The following is a 15,717-nucleotide window of genomic DNA, read 5'->3' on the forward strand; positions in this document are numbered from 1 at the left end:
AGACAACCATGAATAAATTTTGCTTAAAACTGGGTGGGAACAAATAGACAACTCACTGTGTGTCACATTTCTAAACCAATCCAACGTCTCATGAAGGAAGTACTCAAAGTAGGGGCGGTGATTTTGAAGTGCAAGGATGAGCGGTACTCACATTAACCTGGTCTGACAGACTTCAAGCTTAGGTTTAGGTTGAACCATCTACAGTCACAAAGTATTCATGTGTGCAAATAGCACGTTGCATGTTTTAAAAATAAACATAACCCCTGATGCAAGGAAAAAGCCTTTGTGTAGAATCAGATTATACATTGACATTCAATGGCATCAATGGACAAATGGTAAGTGTGAACAATATGTTGTCGATGGTGCCATGTGTTCTCTCTGTTGTTCAGCTTTACGATTATAGTGTAGGAGTCGATGTTACCTTAAAAGGACTATGGACTACAAAATATGCATTTGAAGTATACGGTGTGAATCTATGAACTGCAAAATATGCATTTGAAGTAAATGGTGTGTCACACTCTATCAAAAGGACTGCTGTTTTGGGAGCTGATAACAAAGAGCACGGGAGATGCAGATTTCAGTATTTAGGACCCCCAAATCAACAAATCTACCTAATACCTCCAGTAGATGCACAGATGAGGCTGCACGTCTATACGAATAACTAAAGAAATGTATCATTACGTTCTAATTGGAAGTGCAAATATGCCATAACATAATAGCCGCAGCATTTAAACACATACTGCAGTATATCCATAGAGTGCAGTGCTTATCTAAACTCTGTTTGCTGTTGTATTGTCATATAGTGATGCAACAGTTAAAATGACAGGAAGATAAAATTTGCAAACAGAGGCATTTCTCAAACGTGTGGATCAGTAGTGGTCTAGATGTGGGCATCTTTCTGTCTCCACTGTCGCAATGCTCATTAAAATATGCAAATTAATTGTTAAACTTCAGTGACCTTGTTCTACTGAGCTCCTGAATGGATAACAGCAATTTTAGCTTTTTATTTCCTCTGAGCATTAAGTCTTTTGCTAAGTTCCTTTTGCTCTCTTTCTGAAACTCCAGTGGCAGTTTTAAATGCATGGACTGGAGAAATTGAGGGTGGCAAGATTTTGCTGCTATTACACTACACACTTTTTAACGGGTTGTCTCTAGAATTGTATTCTTGTTTGAGAATCACATTTGACTCCGCAAGACTAACCGTGGATAGTTAAGATTTAAGAGAAGGTTTTAGGATCGCTCTCTGTCTGAATATCAGTTGCCAAAGCACACACATACTTTTCTCTTATATGAGTGATTTCATTCATAACTACTGCTCTTTGGTTCTTTGTCCTCTCATTTTCATACTGTGATATTGTTGAAGGATGTAGTAATATTATAAGCTGCTGTGTCAACCAAGTGCTAAACAAAAATGTTTTTATTATCCTGACAAGTAAAGTCAACATAGCTTTTGTTCATTTTTTATGTCATTGTGTGTGTTGTTGTATAGGTCAGTTATGTCTTTTAACAACAGTGTGTGAGCAACACCTTAGCCCGGAGTTTGTATACTAAAATTTCTAAACATACAAAGCAAGCAAACAGCAGACATTTTCATATTTAGTCAACAGCAATGGAAGTTGCTACAATATTTTCTATTTTTTTAGTTATGTTAAAGGCTTTAAAATCTCCATTTTATAAAATACCTGTCAGCATTGCTGATATTCTTTTTAGCTGTCTCAGCCAACATGCATTTTTATATTGTATACTTGTATTCTGTTCTGTTCTGTGTATTGTATTGTATTGACCCTGTTCTTTTGGACACCCACTGCACACCCAGCCTACCTGAAAAGGGGTCTCCCTTTGAACTGCCTTTCCCAAGATTTCTTCCATTTTTTACCTACTAGGATTTTTTGGGGAGTTTTTCCTTGTTATCTTAGCTGGGGGGCTGTCAAAAGGAAAGGCCTGTTAAAGCCCCATGTGCCACTTCTTGTGTGATTTTGGGCTATACAAAAATAAATTTTATTGTATTGTATTGTACTGTAATAGTGGGAAAGCCTCCTGTGTGACAAGAGCCTTTCCTGCTTTCTGTGCTCTAATTGCCTGCTGTATTAGTAAATTAATATTGCCTAAAACAGGGAGGTAAAGCTTAAAAAGGATTATTTAGGCCCTTTAGTATATATTTTTTTCATTTATTTGAAAACAAAACATGAAAACAGAATACATCAAACTAGAAGATTGATGTGGCAAATGTGAAAATATGGTTCAAAATGAACCCCACGAAAAGAACTCCATATTCACCAAAAAATGAAAGAGAGCAATACAAATAGAGAGCCTCATGTAAAATAGTTCTTAACATATGAAAAATAACAGCAAATAGAGTAAGAAAGTTAAGCAAAGGCCTAGTGTGCTTATTTTAAGATTATACCAGGATTCATGGCAGGTTTTGAAAAACTTTTGAACAGACTCTCTTAAAGAGAATTCAATTTTTTTGTAATTCAAGATAATATTAAAACATTGCTTTCCCACTCAGTTACAGAAGATGGATTATGGTTCTTCTAGCTGAGAAAAAGAAGTACAGTATGTGATAGTAGTGTGATATGGGATATTTACAATTGATTTCTCATAGAGCTCAATAATCCCAAGTGGTATTACTGCAAATACTGCCATCATTGCATTAATTGGTATTTTTCAATCCAAATATTTCTGAGAGATAGGGCATTACTAAACATGTGACCTAGAGATGTAGGCAGTTGATCATGGATTTTAGATAGAGGCATATTTTTAAACACTCAGATTATTTTATTCCCACCTTTTTATTCCTAGATCACTTGCTTCTACTCTCAGCATTAAAATTTCATATCTTTTTTATCTGCTGGTCCAGGTAAAAGTAAGGAGACCAGGAATCACAACATATAGTGAAGAATACATGAGCTGAGGTTTGTGGGGCATTGACTAAGGTTTTAGTACAGATGGGGAATCTTAGTTCTACTGATCAGGCTACATTTGAACTGAAAGGATCACTATTGTATTGGAAACCTTTAGACACGTTGCAGTTGATGACAACTTATTTATAGTGCTTTGGTGTTGTGGTAGCAGGTTTACATGGAGTAGAAGGTCTAGTCCTTCAGATCAACTTTGTATTTTCAGATCATTTAATTTTGAATACCGTATATACCTGTGGTGGGCTGGCACCCAGCCCAGGGTTTGTTTCCTGCCTTGCGCCCTGTGTTGGCTGGGATTGACTCCAGCAGACCCCCGTGACCATGTATTATAATATAGCGGTTTGGATAATGAATTGATGGATACCGTATATACTCAAATATAAGTTGGGTCTTGAAACCCGAAAAATCGATCATAAAATCAAACACCGACTTATATGCCTGTTCAAAAAAGCGACACATTTATTTTTTAACATCTTCTTGTTTCCTCCAATCTCACATCAGTTTCTCAGGCACATAGAATTTTGTTGCAGCAGTTAGTTACCAATTTTTTTTGCTACTTCAAAAAGTTTAATTTAAAACCAGTTTCATGTTTTCTTCTGATTGAACGCTCCATTGTAGATAAGGGATACTCATACGATAAAGGTGTATGATGGTGTGAGATACAAAAAAAAACACAAAACTGTGCAAATGTTGCTTCAGAATAGTTCAGGTATTACCGTGTGGTCATGTAGGCACAATAGAGAGTGAGATAGAGAGAGAGAGGTTAGAAGGACACGCCGATACAGCGCATTGCTGCACCCACATAGAAAAAAAAGGCCGTGTGCTCCGTGCTTACTCTCTCAGGTAGGTGTTAGCATATCATAATCTCTTGGACCAATAGTGTGAGTTTTCTGCATTCAACTTATATGACCGACGTTATAAAATACCAGGAAATTATACAATAAAATCAAGTCCCGACTTATCCGCGGGAGAACTTATCCGTGAGTATATACGGTACTTATTTTATGTATGTTAGAGTTTGACATTTTTTTGCCCTTTTTTTTATATATATTATTAATTTCTGGCTTGTAAATTTGGCTTTGTTTGCTTTGAGTTGCTGTTTTAGGCACACCTTTGCAGCTTTCCTTTTGCTATATTTGTATTTGAATGATTTTTGTAAGCATTGGTTTCCCTCTCCCTCTTAAATTAATACTTTGAATTTCTGAAGTGAAAGAAGTGATTTCTTGCTCAGTTTTCCCCACGACTCCAAACAGGCTAGGTAGGTTTGTGTGTGTGTGCCAGGAGAGGAATAAAGCCACAAACCTGTAAAGCATCTAAGCCAAAATATGAGACAAAAATTTGTGTTTGAAAAACAAGAGCTAAGATCAATAAATACCAGAACACAAAATTTAACAAAAGCAATAAGAGATTTTGTTTTGAATCTGCAACTTGTTTTCATCGATGATCTATTATTCTATTGTCATGACTGCCAAAGGCACGCTTCTATCAACTGGCGCCTTAGCCCTAAAAACAGGAAACTTAAGTAGTGTTTATTGTGAATTTGCAAAATGGTGGATGACATGGTCCAAAAAAATATTTCAGAATTCAACTGAAAAGAAACAGAGAAATGTGGGCAGTAAAACTAGTGACACAAGAAACACTTGAAAATGAGTGTAAAAATGCCCACATCATCCCTATATTGTTAAAGTAGTAGTAGTGTTCTATTTAAAGCCTGAGCCTAAATTTTGGAAGATAGGACCTTGTTTTGCTATTGTGGGACAAGCATTTTGTAACAGAAATGACAGGCAACAAAAACAATTGTTTTTTATCATGCTCTTTTTCTCAGGGGTGGGGGTTGATTTGCTTTCCATCCTATTTTTTTTTTGTAAAAATTCATCTATTTGTATGGAATAATTACAATAAAATCAATAAAAAATAAAAAAACAAAACAAAAACAATTGTTGTTTATCATGTAGGGGGCTACGCAGGTATACATGAAAGTATAAATAGTAAAAGTACCAGTCGGAAAAAGCAAAACAAAATAAGAAGCAGAACCAAAATTCTAACAAAGATCTTCTTCCCTTCCTCTAACCAGAGCTAGTCTGTGTTTGTTTTTAGTGTCTCTGATCCAAAGGTTGGAGATTATTCTGTAGTTGCCTTTTTATACAGTATAATGCTGGCATGATGACATCGCACAATCATTTGACAGCAATAAATATCATTTTTAACAACAACATAGTGAAAGTAGTACAGAAAATGTCAGAAAAAAAAATTCAAAATCATGGTGTGAAGATATCACAAAAATAACACCCCAGCTTAATCATATAAGTGTCTGTGTGTCTGTGCCCTTGTCATTCCAAAAAATAGAGCATCACAAACATTTGTAATAATAAAATCCATTGTATTTGTCATGTCAATAAATGACACACCACAGACATTAACACTGCTTTTACAAATCCCATGCCAAACGGCATATAACAGAAATATCTGTAGTGCACCATGCAATGCAAACATTAACACTGAGGTCTACGCTGATAACTTAGATTTCAACCCATATTAGATGTGTAGTGCAGCTAATTACAAATAAAATAACAACACTACATTATCAAAAAACATTAAAAAAAAAAAATCAATCAGGAGGATGCAACACATTATCTTAACAAATGCAACATTTAAATTCCTAACTGGAGCACACATTTCTATTTAAATGAATGGCAGAAGAGAAACAAAAAACAATAGCTAAAATATTTTAGAAATCATGCAAAGTCATGTGAGCTGGCAATGGAGGAAAAAAAATAAAATCCAGTATAACAAAAGACAAAAGAGGTCATAAAAAGTTGGAGCATCAAAAGGCAAACCCCATTTCAATTGTTAACAAAACAATAAACACAAATTAAAATGAACTGTGAGAACTTCTTCTCAGATGCGAGACCAAGTATGAACTGATTCAAGAGGTGGATCTTCCAGTTTTAAGTCCTTCTGGCAGGAAGTACTCGGTCCAGATGGACGGATACTGGAAGTGATGTCAGCAGTGGTATGGCTGCCAATCTTGTGGTCTGCAGAGGAGGGAAGAGAAAAGGCATTAGCACACAGCGCCAACCCCTGGAGCAGCAGGGAATTACCATTGCTAGAGCCTTTAAGCTGCCTTGGCCAGGAGGATTAGCTTGAACAAATAAATGAGTAATGGCACTAGATGCCAGTAATAAGTAATAAAAAAGTAATAAGGAAAAAATTGAAAAAGAAAGATCCAGAATTAGCTGGATAATTTTGATTATCACATAAAAAATAATTAGTGTACATTTTTGCAGTATGAGCAGATCTAGTAAAGGTGCACTATATGTTAACTTTACACTTTATGTTAGCTTAGACTCTTCTGGCACCCTGAGACTTGAATAGGAATAAGTGAATTTGAGAATGTTATTTTTATTCATTCTGAGGTTTCAGTACAATACATATACAGTATCACAGATCATTAAGACATAAAGTAACACTTTTTATTCAGATCAGAAAATGTCAGCCATACACATCTTGTTAGCAAAGATAAAATATGAAAAATATACTCATAGATAGTGATATATTCAGAAAGTTAGAAATGCTTCAGCATGCTATGATTAAGAGACTGAGGAAAATAATAGAAAATGCCAGCCACATTCTAAAATGTTATGAATTATACTTCGTAATTATTTTTATCTTATTTTCAGTAGTACAGATTGAATATTCCATTGTGTTATAGTAGGTGGGCGAGGATTTTTCCATTTGAGCAACATGAAAACACTGTACTTGCAGTGTAGTATAAGTCATAAGCAATAACATCCTGAGGTATATTTCTCCGAATAGAAAAGGCTAGAAGGATGCTAACAATTTGTTTCAATCGGATTTAAGCACAGGACATTTCCAAAACATTTATGTTTGTAAGCTTGATAACATCTCTCATTAAGTAATATTTTGATCAATCCAGATATGTTTTGAGTCTGGGTCAAAGAGAGAATTTGCACATATTAAGGATGAATGTATCTAGGGATGATTTACATTCAAAATATGCAAATCAAATTAAAAGTAATGTGTTCTTTTAATAAACTCAAAAGTACTTTGAAAAACTCACTATATCTTTTATCCTAAGTAAAAATTATAAAGTTTATAGTAGTTATCACTCAAAGAATATTAGGAAAGTCAAACTGGTTACTCAAAATAAAGTCTCTAACTAAATGTAGTAAATGATAATAGTATTATACTGTGCAATGAGTACTGTATATATGTGTATATCGTACGTGTATGTATATATGTGTGTGTGTGCATATGTATATACTGTATATATATCTGCGCCCTGCCTGGGATTGGTTCCTGCCTTGTGCCCTGTGTTGGCTGGGATTGGCTCCAGCAGAACCCCGTGACCCTGTGTTCGGACTCAACGGGTTGGAAAATGGATGGATGGATGGATGGATGGATATATATATATATACAGTACAGCATATACTATATATACTGTATATATTTACTAGCTGTGTAAGTCCATGCTGTAAAAAGCCTGGGTTCCTAGAAACTGTTGAAATCGTCAGGAAAAAAAACTGAAATGCAGAGTCGGCAGTTTCGTTTTGCCAATGTGCTTTCCCCCCTTGTCTATTAGTGGCTAAGCAAGTTTCTCTCTCATTTCTCTTTCTTCGCCGGCTTCACTTTGCCAACAGAGTTGCTTTCTTTCAGCTTCATGCTGTGGCCTTGTACTTCTTTCTTCTTCTGACTGGTTAACTTGGGGTGGCTCTTTAAGCTTCATGCTATAAAGCCTCTCACTTCCAGGCCGGACAGACAGACACACACATTTCCATGCGAAGATGTTTATATACAAGATATATATACAGTATATACTATATATACATATATATGATAATTTAGAAAAACCATAAGTGACAAGTTGTTTAAATATGAGAAATGTGTGAAAATTCTTGGGAGACCAAATTAATTTGTGACTTTCCACAGACAGTGTAAAGAAGCTATTTAGAAATGGCTACTACAATTTTACATTATATACAAGTAGTGCTTCAGATCAAGAAAAATGTATGCTTAATCTATAAAAGTGGTGCTGAGGTATCACCCGTTGCATGGCTGCACTCGGGTCCTAATCTGGATCCTGAGTTGGTTTGTCGTGTGGTAGGTGCAGCAATGTGCTGTATCAGTGTATGCTCCTAACCTCTCTCTCTCTCTTTATAAAACACAGAAGAACGACATCACTGCCAGGGTTTTGGGGCCATTCTTTGCCTACATCAACATCACACTAAAACTTCCAGTTATACACACACTCTTACAGATTCAGTAGCCTTTAGTCACACCACTAAGGTAGCTACCTGCTGTAAAAGGACAATAAAGTCAAGTTCCCCCTACTTAAAATCGCAGGCTGTTACCTAATGGACTGCTCTCCCTTCAGTCCTCTGGGGCCTTATAATCCTTGTGCTGCCCCCTTTTCTACACTAGAAAAAAATTTGCTTTTTCTCATTCGTTAACTTGCTCAGTATTAACTGTAAGTGCAATAATTTAGACAAGTCAATTTTATTTGTAGAACACAATTAAAACAATAGAAGTTGACCAAAGTGCTGTACAGCTTCCATAAATACACACACACACACACACACACATATATATATATATATATACATTATATATATATATATATATATACACACACAGACAGGCAGGACACAGGGTAAAAAGCACTAAGAAGTAATTTATTAATTCTTTTTGTTTTATAACAGTGCTGCCCAGCACCATAGCCACAATAAACAGGCAAGTAACAATCACTAAGCACAATATTCTTTCTCTTTATCTCTTCCACACCGCTCAACAAGTGTTGTCCACCTCCTCCCGACTCTGGCATGCCTGCTTGGTGTTCCATAGTTCTTTATATAGCTCTTAACCTGGAAGTGCTTCTGCTCTTCCGTTCCGTAGTTCTTTAATCAGCCTGGAAGTACTTTTGGACTGCCGTTCCCATGACCTTCTAGTACTTCCGGTCTAGATGAGCACTTTGCCTCCCATCCTTGTCTCACAGCCTCCCCTGGCGGCACCCATGGTACCCAGCAGGGCTGTATAAATGAACTCCATGTCCCATGGTGCCCTGCTGGAAGCTGGGGTATCACTACAGTCAAGGGAAGCTGCCATCTAGCCTCCTGTGGAAGGCAGTGTCCCAGAGTAGCTGCCCTTCCCCATCCTTCCATTCCTTGGGTGTCCCGGACCAGTTGAGCTGCCGGCCGTCCATCACACTATATCTTCTTCTATAATACTCTACTGTGGCTGTTCATTTGTCTGGCCAGAATTTTAAATCACCTGTAGCTTGCAAACCGTTTCATCTATTGACCTGAAATTTGGTACACATATACTACGTGACATCTACTATCCGCTTTCGGGGTGATGATTTTTATTACTCTTATTATTTTTATTTTATTTTATTGTAGAATCAACTCGCGGCGCATGCATACGTGCACCGTTCTTATTCCCTACCACCTTCAACGTCACTTCCCCTGCCTCTTCATATCTTAAATGATTCCTGAGGCAGATGGATGACTTAAATTAAAAAATTAAAGAAAACGTACTAAGTAATTGCAACACAAACACTGACTTAATACACTTTAAATGCAAAAAGATGCAGACGGAAGAAGAGAAGAAGCGGGTGTAGAAAAGAAGAGCTGCTCAGGAAACAGCAAGCACATCAACCTCTGAGAAAATGAATGGTAAACATACAGAGAAAGAAAGAGAATGAAAACTAGGAACACTCAAGTCAAGTGGATTCACCGCCGTTACTGATATATATATATATATATATATATATATATATATATATATATATATATATATACAGTAAATAAATACATCAAAAGTAAATACTCACAGACAAGTTTACAAAGCTAAGGCAAAAAAGATTCTTAGGTGGGATTTAAAACTGACCAAAGCTGGTGCTGACCTAACATAAAAAAGTGGACAATTCCAAAGCTTAGGGGCAGCTACTACAAAAGCACTGTCCCCTCTAAGCTTATGTCTAGAACTCAGCATGACCCTTAATATTTAATATTATATATTACATTAATATTTTAATTTTTTGATTTAGTAGCTATATTTTTATTACCTGCGGTGTGTAAAGAAGGTGACATCATACTGATTTTAGAATAAATTAGCTGCTCTCTGTAAATGAAATGATGAAGACTGTGTCACGTATATTCATGAACTATGTTTTTATTTTTGCTAAGACTAAAGCAAAGTTATTGCATATTTCAAAAAGAACACTTTTAATTCTTCACTAAAAAATTTTGCATGTACTGTTTAGGATATTTAATACAGTTTTAAAATTAGACACAGTTAAGATCATAATCTTAAAATCTAGCACATAGTAAAATAACAGTAAAGATTGTTTTTCAGAATTTCACACTTTTAACTTTATTTTTACAAAAGTGAGTGAAAATGTGCACCTCCAAACAATAAAGATTGAATATGCTAGAAGAGAGAATCACATAAATTAAAAGCTATAAATATTTCTGCAGAGAAATCAAATTTCACCATCCTGATACAGAAAGAAACAACAATAATAAGTTATATTTGTTATATGCTGTATGTGTACTTCAAAACAACAAATAAAAATTAGCAGTTAAGTTATCAGATCAATTCACAGAAATTAAAAGTTAAAAACTTTGCTGCTCCACACAAATTAAATTTTACACCTCTGATTATAGAATTACTCCAAAAGAAAATGTTGTATTCATTATTAACATTGACAAGATATTATGTGTGGTATTTAAAATGAATAATGTTATTTGCCAGAGATTTATAGTTATTACTTAATTATATTACAGGTTTAATAATATACATTTCATAATAAAGATGTAATATGTAATAAATGGAAAAACAAGATTGGGAAGCAAGGAAGTGATTTAGACTCAGGTAATCTTGCTTCTGATTTTTCATCTTACAACAGCCAAAAACATGTGCTCACTAGACATGAGAAACTGCTGACATGCACTGCTGCACAATTGCACTGGTAATGCATCATTTTTAATTTGCATCAGTTGCATTATGCTTCGGTTTCTGCAAAAAGAGCATATTTTGATGTCCCTTCTGTATATATCTTCTAGTATTCTCTGCTAATTGTGTGAAGCAATATATGGTTCCTGGTATTTATAGCACATCATATAAGAGTTAGTCAAAATAAGACTCAAAGAAAGCTAATCTTTTGCTTGTGTGCTTCCCACATTCCCATTAATTGTGATGAAAGGAAAGGAGAGAGGGAGCTGTCATCTGGAACTGATCTGCAATTCTATATGTTGATATCTGCAAGCTTGTTTCTACTGCACAGCTCTTCAGGAAGACCATCAGCAGAGTTGAGTGCACCCTTGTTTGAATGCTAGAAGTAGTGGAGGCAAAATTCAAAAAAAGCCATCTTTGTGCTCTGTCTAAAGTGAATTAATTGTTTGACTGTACTGTAACTCTATCACTCCTGGGTTTACAGTAATCCCTCGCTATATCGCGCTTCGACTTTCGCGACTTCACTCTATAGCGGATTTTAAATGTAAGCATATCTAAATATATATTACAGATTTTTCGCTGGTTCCCGAATTATACAAAGAGATCCTTAACAAATAATTATTGGTATATTTTCCCTCAGTTTAAAAAGGTTTAATTTTCTTCCTAATAAAAATTTTAAGGCTGTACTTCGCCGCTGCAAAGCATGGGTATTTTGCTAGTTCTATATAAATATGATAACCGCGTATACAGTAATCCCTTGCTATATCGCACGTCGACTTTCGCGGCTTCACTCTATCACGGATTTTAAATGTAAGCATATCTAAATATATATCACGGATTTTTCACTGGTTTGCGGATTTCTGCGGACAATGGGTCTTTTAATTTATGGTACATGCTTCCTCAGTTTGTTTTCCCAGTTGATTTCATACAAGGGACGCTATTGGCGGATGGCTGAGAAGCTACCCAATCAGAGCACGTATTACGTATTAAATAAAACTCCTCAATGATATACGATATGCTTCCCGCGTGGTGCTTCGCATATTTGAAAGCCCGAATAGCACGTATTGATTTTTGATTGTTTGCTTTTCTCTGCCTCTCTCACTCTCTCTGACATTCTCTGCTCCTGATGTAGAGGGTGTGAACAGAGGGGCTGTTCGCACACAGGCCCCACTGGATATGGACGCTCCTCTAAAAAATGCTGAAAGACTGCCTTCACATTGCTCCCTTCCATGCAGCTGCTTTGTCCGGCGGTGCTCCGCATATTTAAAAGCCCAACAGCTCATATTGATTTTTGATTTGCTTTTCTCTCTCTCTGTCTCTCTCTCTCTGACATTCTCTGCTCCTGATGCGCACTCCTTTGAAGAGGAAGATATGTTTGCATTCTTTTAATTGTGAGACGGAACTGTCATCTTTGTCTTGTCATGGAGCACAATTTAAACTTTTGACCAAAGGGTGTTATTTCATGTCTAGAGGGCTCTAATAATGTTAAAAAACATATTTAGAAGGTTGTAAACAGGTTTTCTATGCTCTAACTGCAAAAATATTCGATTTATAAATAAAGAATCCTACTTCGTGGAAATTAATTTATCACGGTAGAGTCTGGAACGGATTAACCGCGATAAACGAGGGTTTACTGTATAGGCGAGGAGACCTGCCAAAATAAATATAGTGAAATACCGAGTTGTGGTGATGCAAAGATGTTAGGAAAAATAAGTAAAGATGAGATGACAGAGGCAATTCCCAATTCACTATCACAACAAACTGAAGTTGGTGCCTGGCCCTTATCAATTACACATCACTGATTTTCCCATCCTCACTGCTTCATGAGGCAAAACATTTTAAAATTTACACACTTCATAGAGTGCTTTTGAAATGGTAAGTTTGTGGAAGGCAAAAATACTTCAGTCTGGATGGAAGGCTGAAACGAATACAAAACCAGATGGATTTCAAAATTATTGGTGTTACTGTGGATAGGTTTTAGACACTAAAATGAACTCTCCTATTTTAACTGTTAAAAAACCATAAACATTCAAACAGGTGCAAAGTTCAATTGAAAAAATTAAACTTATTGTCTTTGTATCTTCCAGAACAATAAAACATATTTGTATTTATCGAGAGCAAGAGTTACGTTTCTTGAGACAGAAAATTAAGAAAAACTAATTCCCAGTAAAGATGCAGTGTTTAATCAACATATTGTACATAGGGAAGCATTTTTTGCTTAAATGTGTGATGTAATTCAATATAGAGTTATGTAAGCTGTGAGGGACGACCGGCAGCTCAACCCAGCCGGGGTGTCCAAAAGATGGAAGGATGGGGGAAGGCAGATAATTTTGGACACTGCCTCCTCCAAAATGCTAGATGGCAGCTCCCCTGGAGTGTAGCGGTGCCCCGAATTCCTGTAGGGCATCCTGGGACTTGGAGTTCATTTTCTCAGCCCTGTTGGGTACCGTGGGTGCTGCCAGGAAGCGCTGTAAAAGGACCAGAGGAGCCATACCTCATCCATAGATGATCCTTCATCTGACCTGGAAGTGCTAGCAAGCCACGTGGGTGGAAGGACAGAAGCACTTCTGGGTCAAGGACTATAAAACGGACTGATGGGAACCCAGCAAGCAAGCCGGAGTCGGGAGGTGTAGGACATAGCTTGCTGGGAGGTGTGGAGGAGAGAATTATTATTATTATTATTATTATTGAGAATTGTATTTATTTACTTGCCTGTTTACTGTATTACTGTGTTTTTAACTGAAGCTGTTATCATTGTTGTTTGACAGCATTTTAGAAGATGATGAACCCCCATGTGTGGAGGAAATTGACTATCACAGTGATGGCTGTTCAGATCATGAATGGGATGGTGGTGATTTTGATACCGAAGTCTATGAAGCGGTTGCGAATTTTTCTGAAAAGTCAAAAGAAGAAGATGATAAGTGTCAGCAAGAAAAAAACGGCCTGAATAATTCCAAAAAGAAGATGTGCTTTTCATCTAAGCCATCACAACATCTTCCTGCTGCAGAACCTTCTTCTCAGTTTGCTTCACGTCATAGTTTTGATGTGTCCAGTAATCATCATTACTTATGTTGATACTGTTTTTGACTAACATTACTCCGATGTTTGAACTTCTCAGTAAATTAAAATGTGTGCTTTTTAACAAGTGAACTGTTTTACTAGAAAATAGCAATAATATTTTAAAACTATGTGTTTGGTTATTTATGAAATTGAGCAGTTTATAGGATTAAGTATGTAAAACTTCAAAAAGAATGTGATTTCTGTATGTACTTTGTATGTAAGTCAAGAATAATAACTCAAATAAATAGTTTTTTTTGTCCTAATAAAAATGTACACTGACTGTTTAGCTACTAATGATTGCATTTTAACTTTACATATACATTTACTAATAGAATCAATTTAAAGTTCATTTCTTGCAGTTTGTACAAATGCAATTACTTTTATTTTGTTAACTTAAAATTGATTTAGTTCTTAGATAACCTTATTAACCTGTTGAACATACTAAATTAATCAGCCTATCAGGTAACTAATTATCCCACATGACCTTACCTTAAGTGCCTTTTCTAAGGTTTCTTAAATAATCCATTCTTTAGAAGTAAAATTATACTTTGACATGTATAAAGCAAGTGTATAATGAAGTGGAAATTGTAAATGATTATTTATGTAAGTAAATGTACAATAATTTGATATAATTAGTGTCTCACTGTTAATGAAATGAACATTTCCTTTCTACTTTTGGCATGCCATGTCAAAAAAGCATAAATAAACTAATAAAAACACAAGACTTAATTACCAAAGCCATTTGATTCATTCCGTTTCAACATGCACTGTGGAAAATATGTGCCTTACTATACATCTCCATATTCAAAGAATAGATGTTTATATGGTGGCTTTCAAGGATTTGGAGGTAACCTTTTTTTCTGCTTGAACAGAAAGATGTGTCCATCCCTGATTGTTAGTTTTTGACCTTAGTTTCTGTCAGATGATTATCTTGGTTTGCTCATTAATCTCAACCACACTGTTTTCACATCTGTCTCAATCATTCATCTCAAAGTTTGGGCAATCATGACATGACAGGATTCTGCTCTGTATTACTAAACATTTTAAAACTATTTTGGCTTTGAAATTGATGACAGCTCAAAAAAAAAAGTGGATAAATGTTTAAGAAATAAAAGTATGGCATTACTAAATGTCATTTAAAGACTTGTAATAATTTTTCATGAAAGCTTTTTTCATTCCAGTCCCTGAACTGAATTGAGATGGACAGATGTACAGTACTCCATAGATAAGGAACGTTTAAAAAGTTTCCACACAATTCTTTTTCTAAACTCTATTAAGAATTTCGAAAACAAATTACATCACCTTCCTTTACGATGTCATTTTCCCAGTGGCATACCAAGTTGTTAATGCGCAATTACTACTCCTCCCGCTTTCACAGTTTCCAACGAAAATACAAAAGTGCGGAAACCTTTTGAACGTCCCTCGTATCTTTAGTAAAATAAAAGATATGCACTTGGGGGAAAAAGAAATGAAATTAATGTCTCCTAATCACAACGACTTGTGCTTGTCCTTTCTCTTATGTTCAGACTGCAGCCCACCTACAGTTGATAAGCAACAGCTTCAAATGTGCAGAACTACAGTAAGTGACAACTGCACATTGATGGAGGACCCAAAATTTGACTCATTCCTGATACCTTTTACCTCACAACTCTGAGGTCCTGGGTGTGATGTGATGACATATCTATCCTACCCAAGCTTCCTTGTTTCCTCCCATGTCACTCCCATGAGTGAGCGTGTACAAGTATTTATGTGTCTGCCCTGC

At 35.9% G+C, this 15,717-nt stretch overlaps 1 protein-coding gene across 2 annotated transcripts in view; it reads left to right on the top strand.

Moving 5' to 3' along the window:
- Positions 1–14,684, top strand: part of LOC120541399 (cytosolic carboxypeptidase 4) — a 917,845-nt gene extending 903,161 nt beyond the window's left edge. For both annotated transcript variants that reach the window (XM_039772988.1, XM_039772989.1), the window contains one exon: positions 13,664–14,684. In XM_039772988.1, the coding sequence (XP_039628922.1) occupies positions 13,664–13,970 (307 nt within the window). In that variant the 3' untranslated portion in view covers positions 13,971–14,684. The remainder of the gene's footprint in view (positions 1–13,663) is intronic.
- Positions 14,685–15,717: the final 1,033 nt, after the last annotated feature.

This window comes from Polypterus senegalus, chromosome 12, assembly GCF_016835505.1.
Source record: "Polypterus senegalus isolate Bchr_013 chromosome 12, ASM1683550v1, whole genome shotgun sequence".
Lineage (NCBI taxonomy): Eukaryota > Metazoa > Chordata > Cladistia > Polypteriformes > Polypteridae > Polypterus > Polypterus senegalus.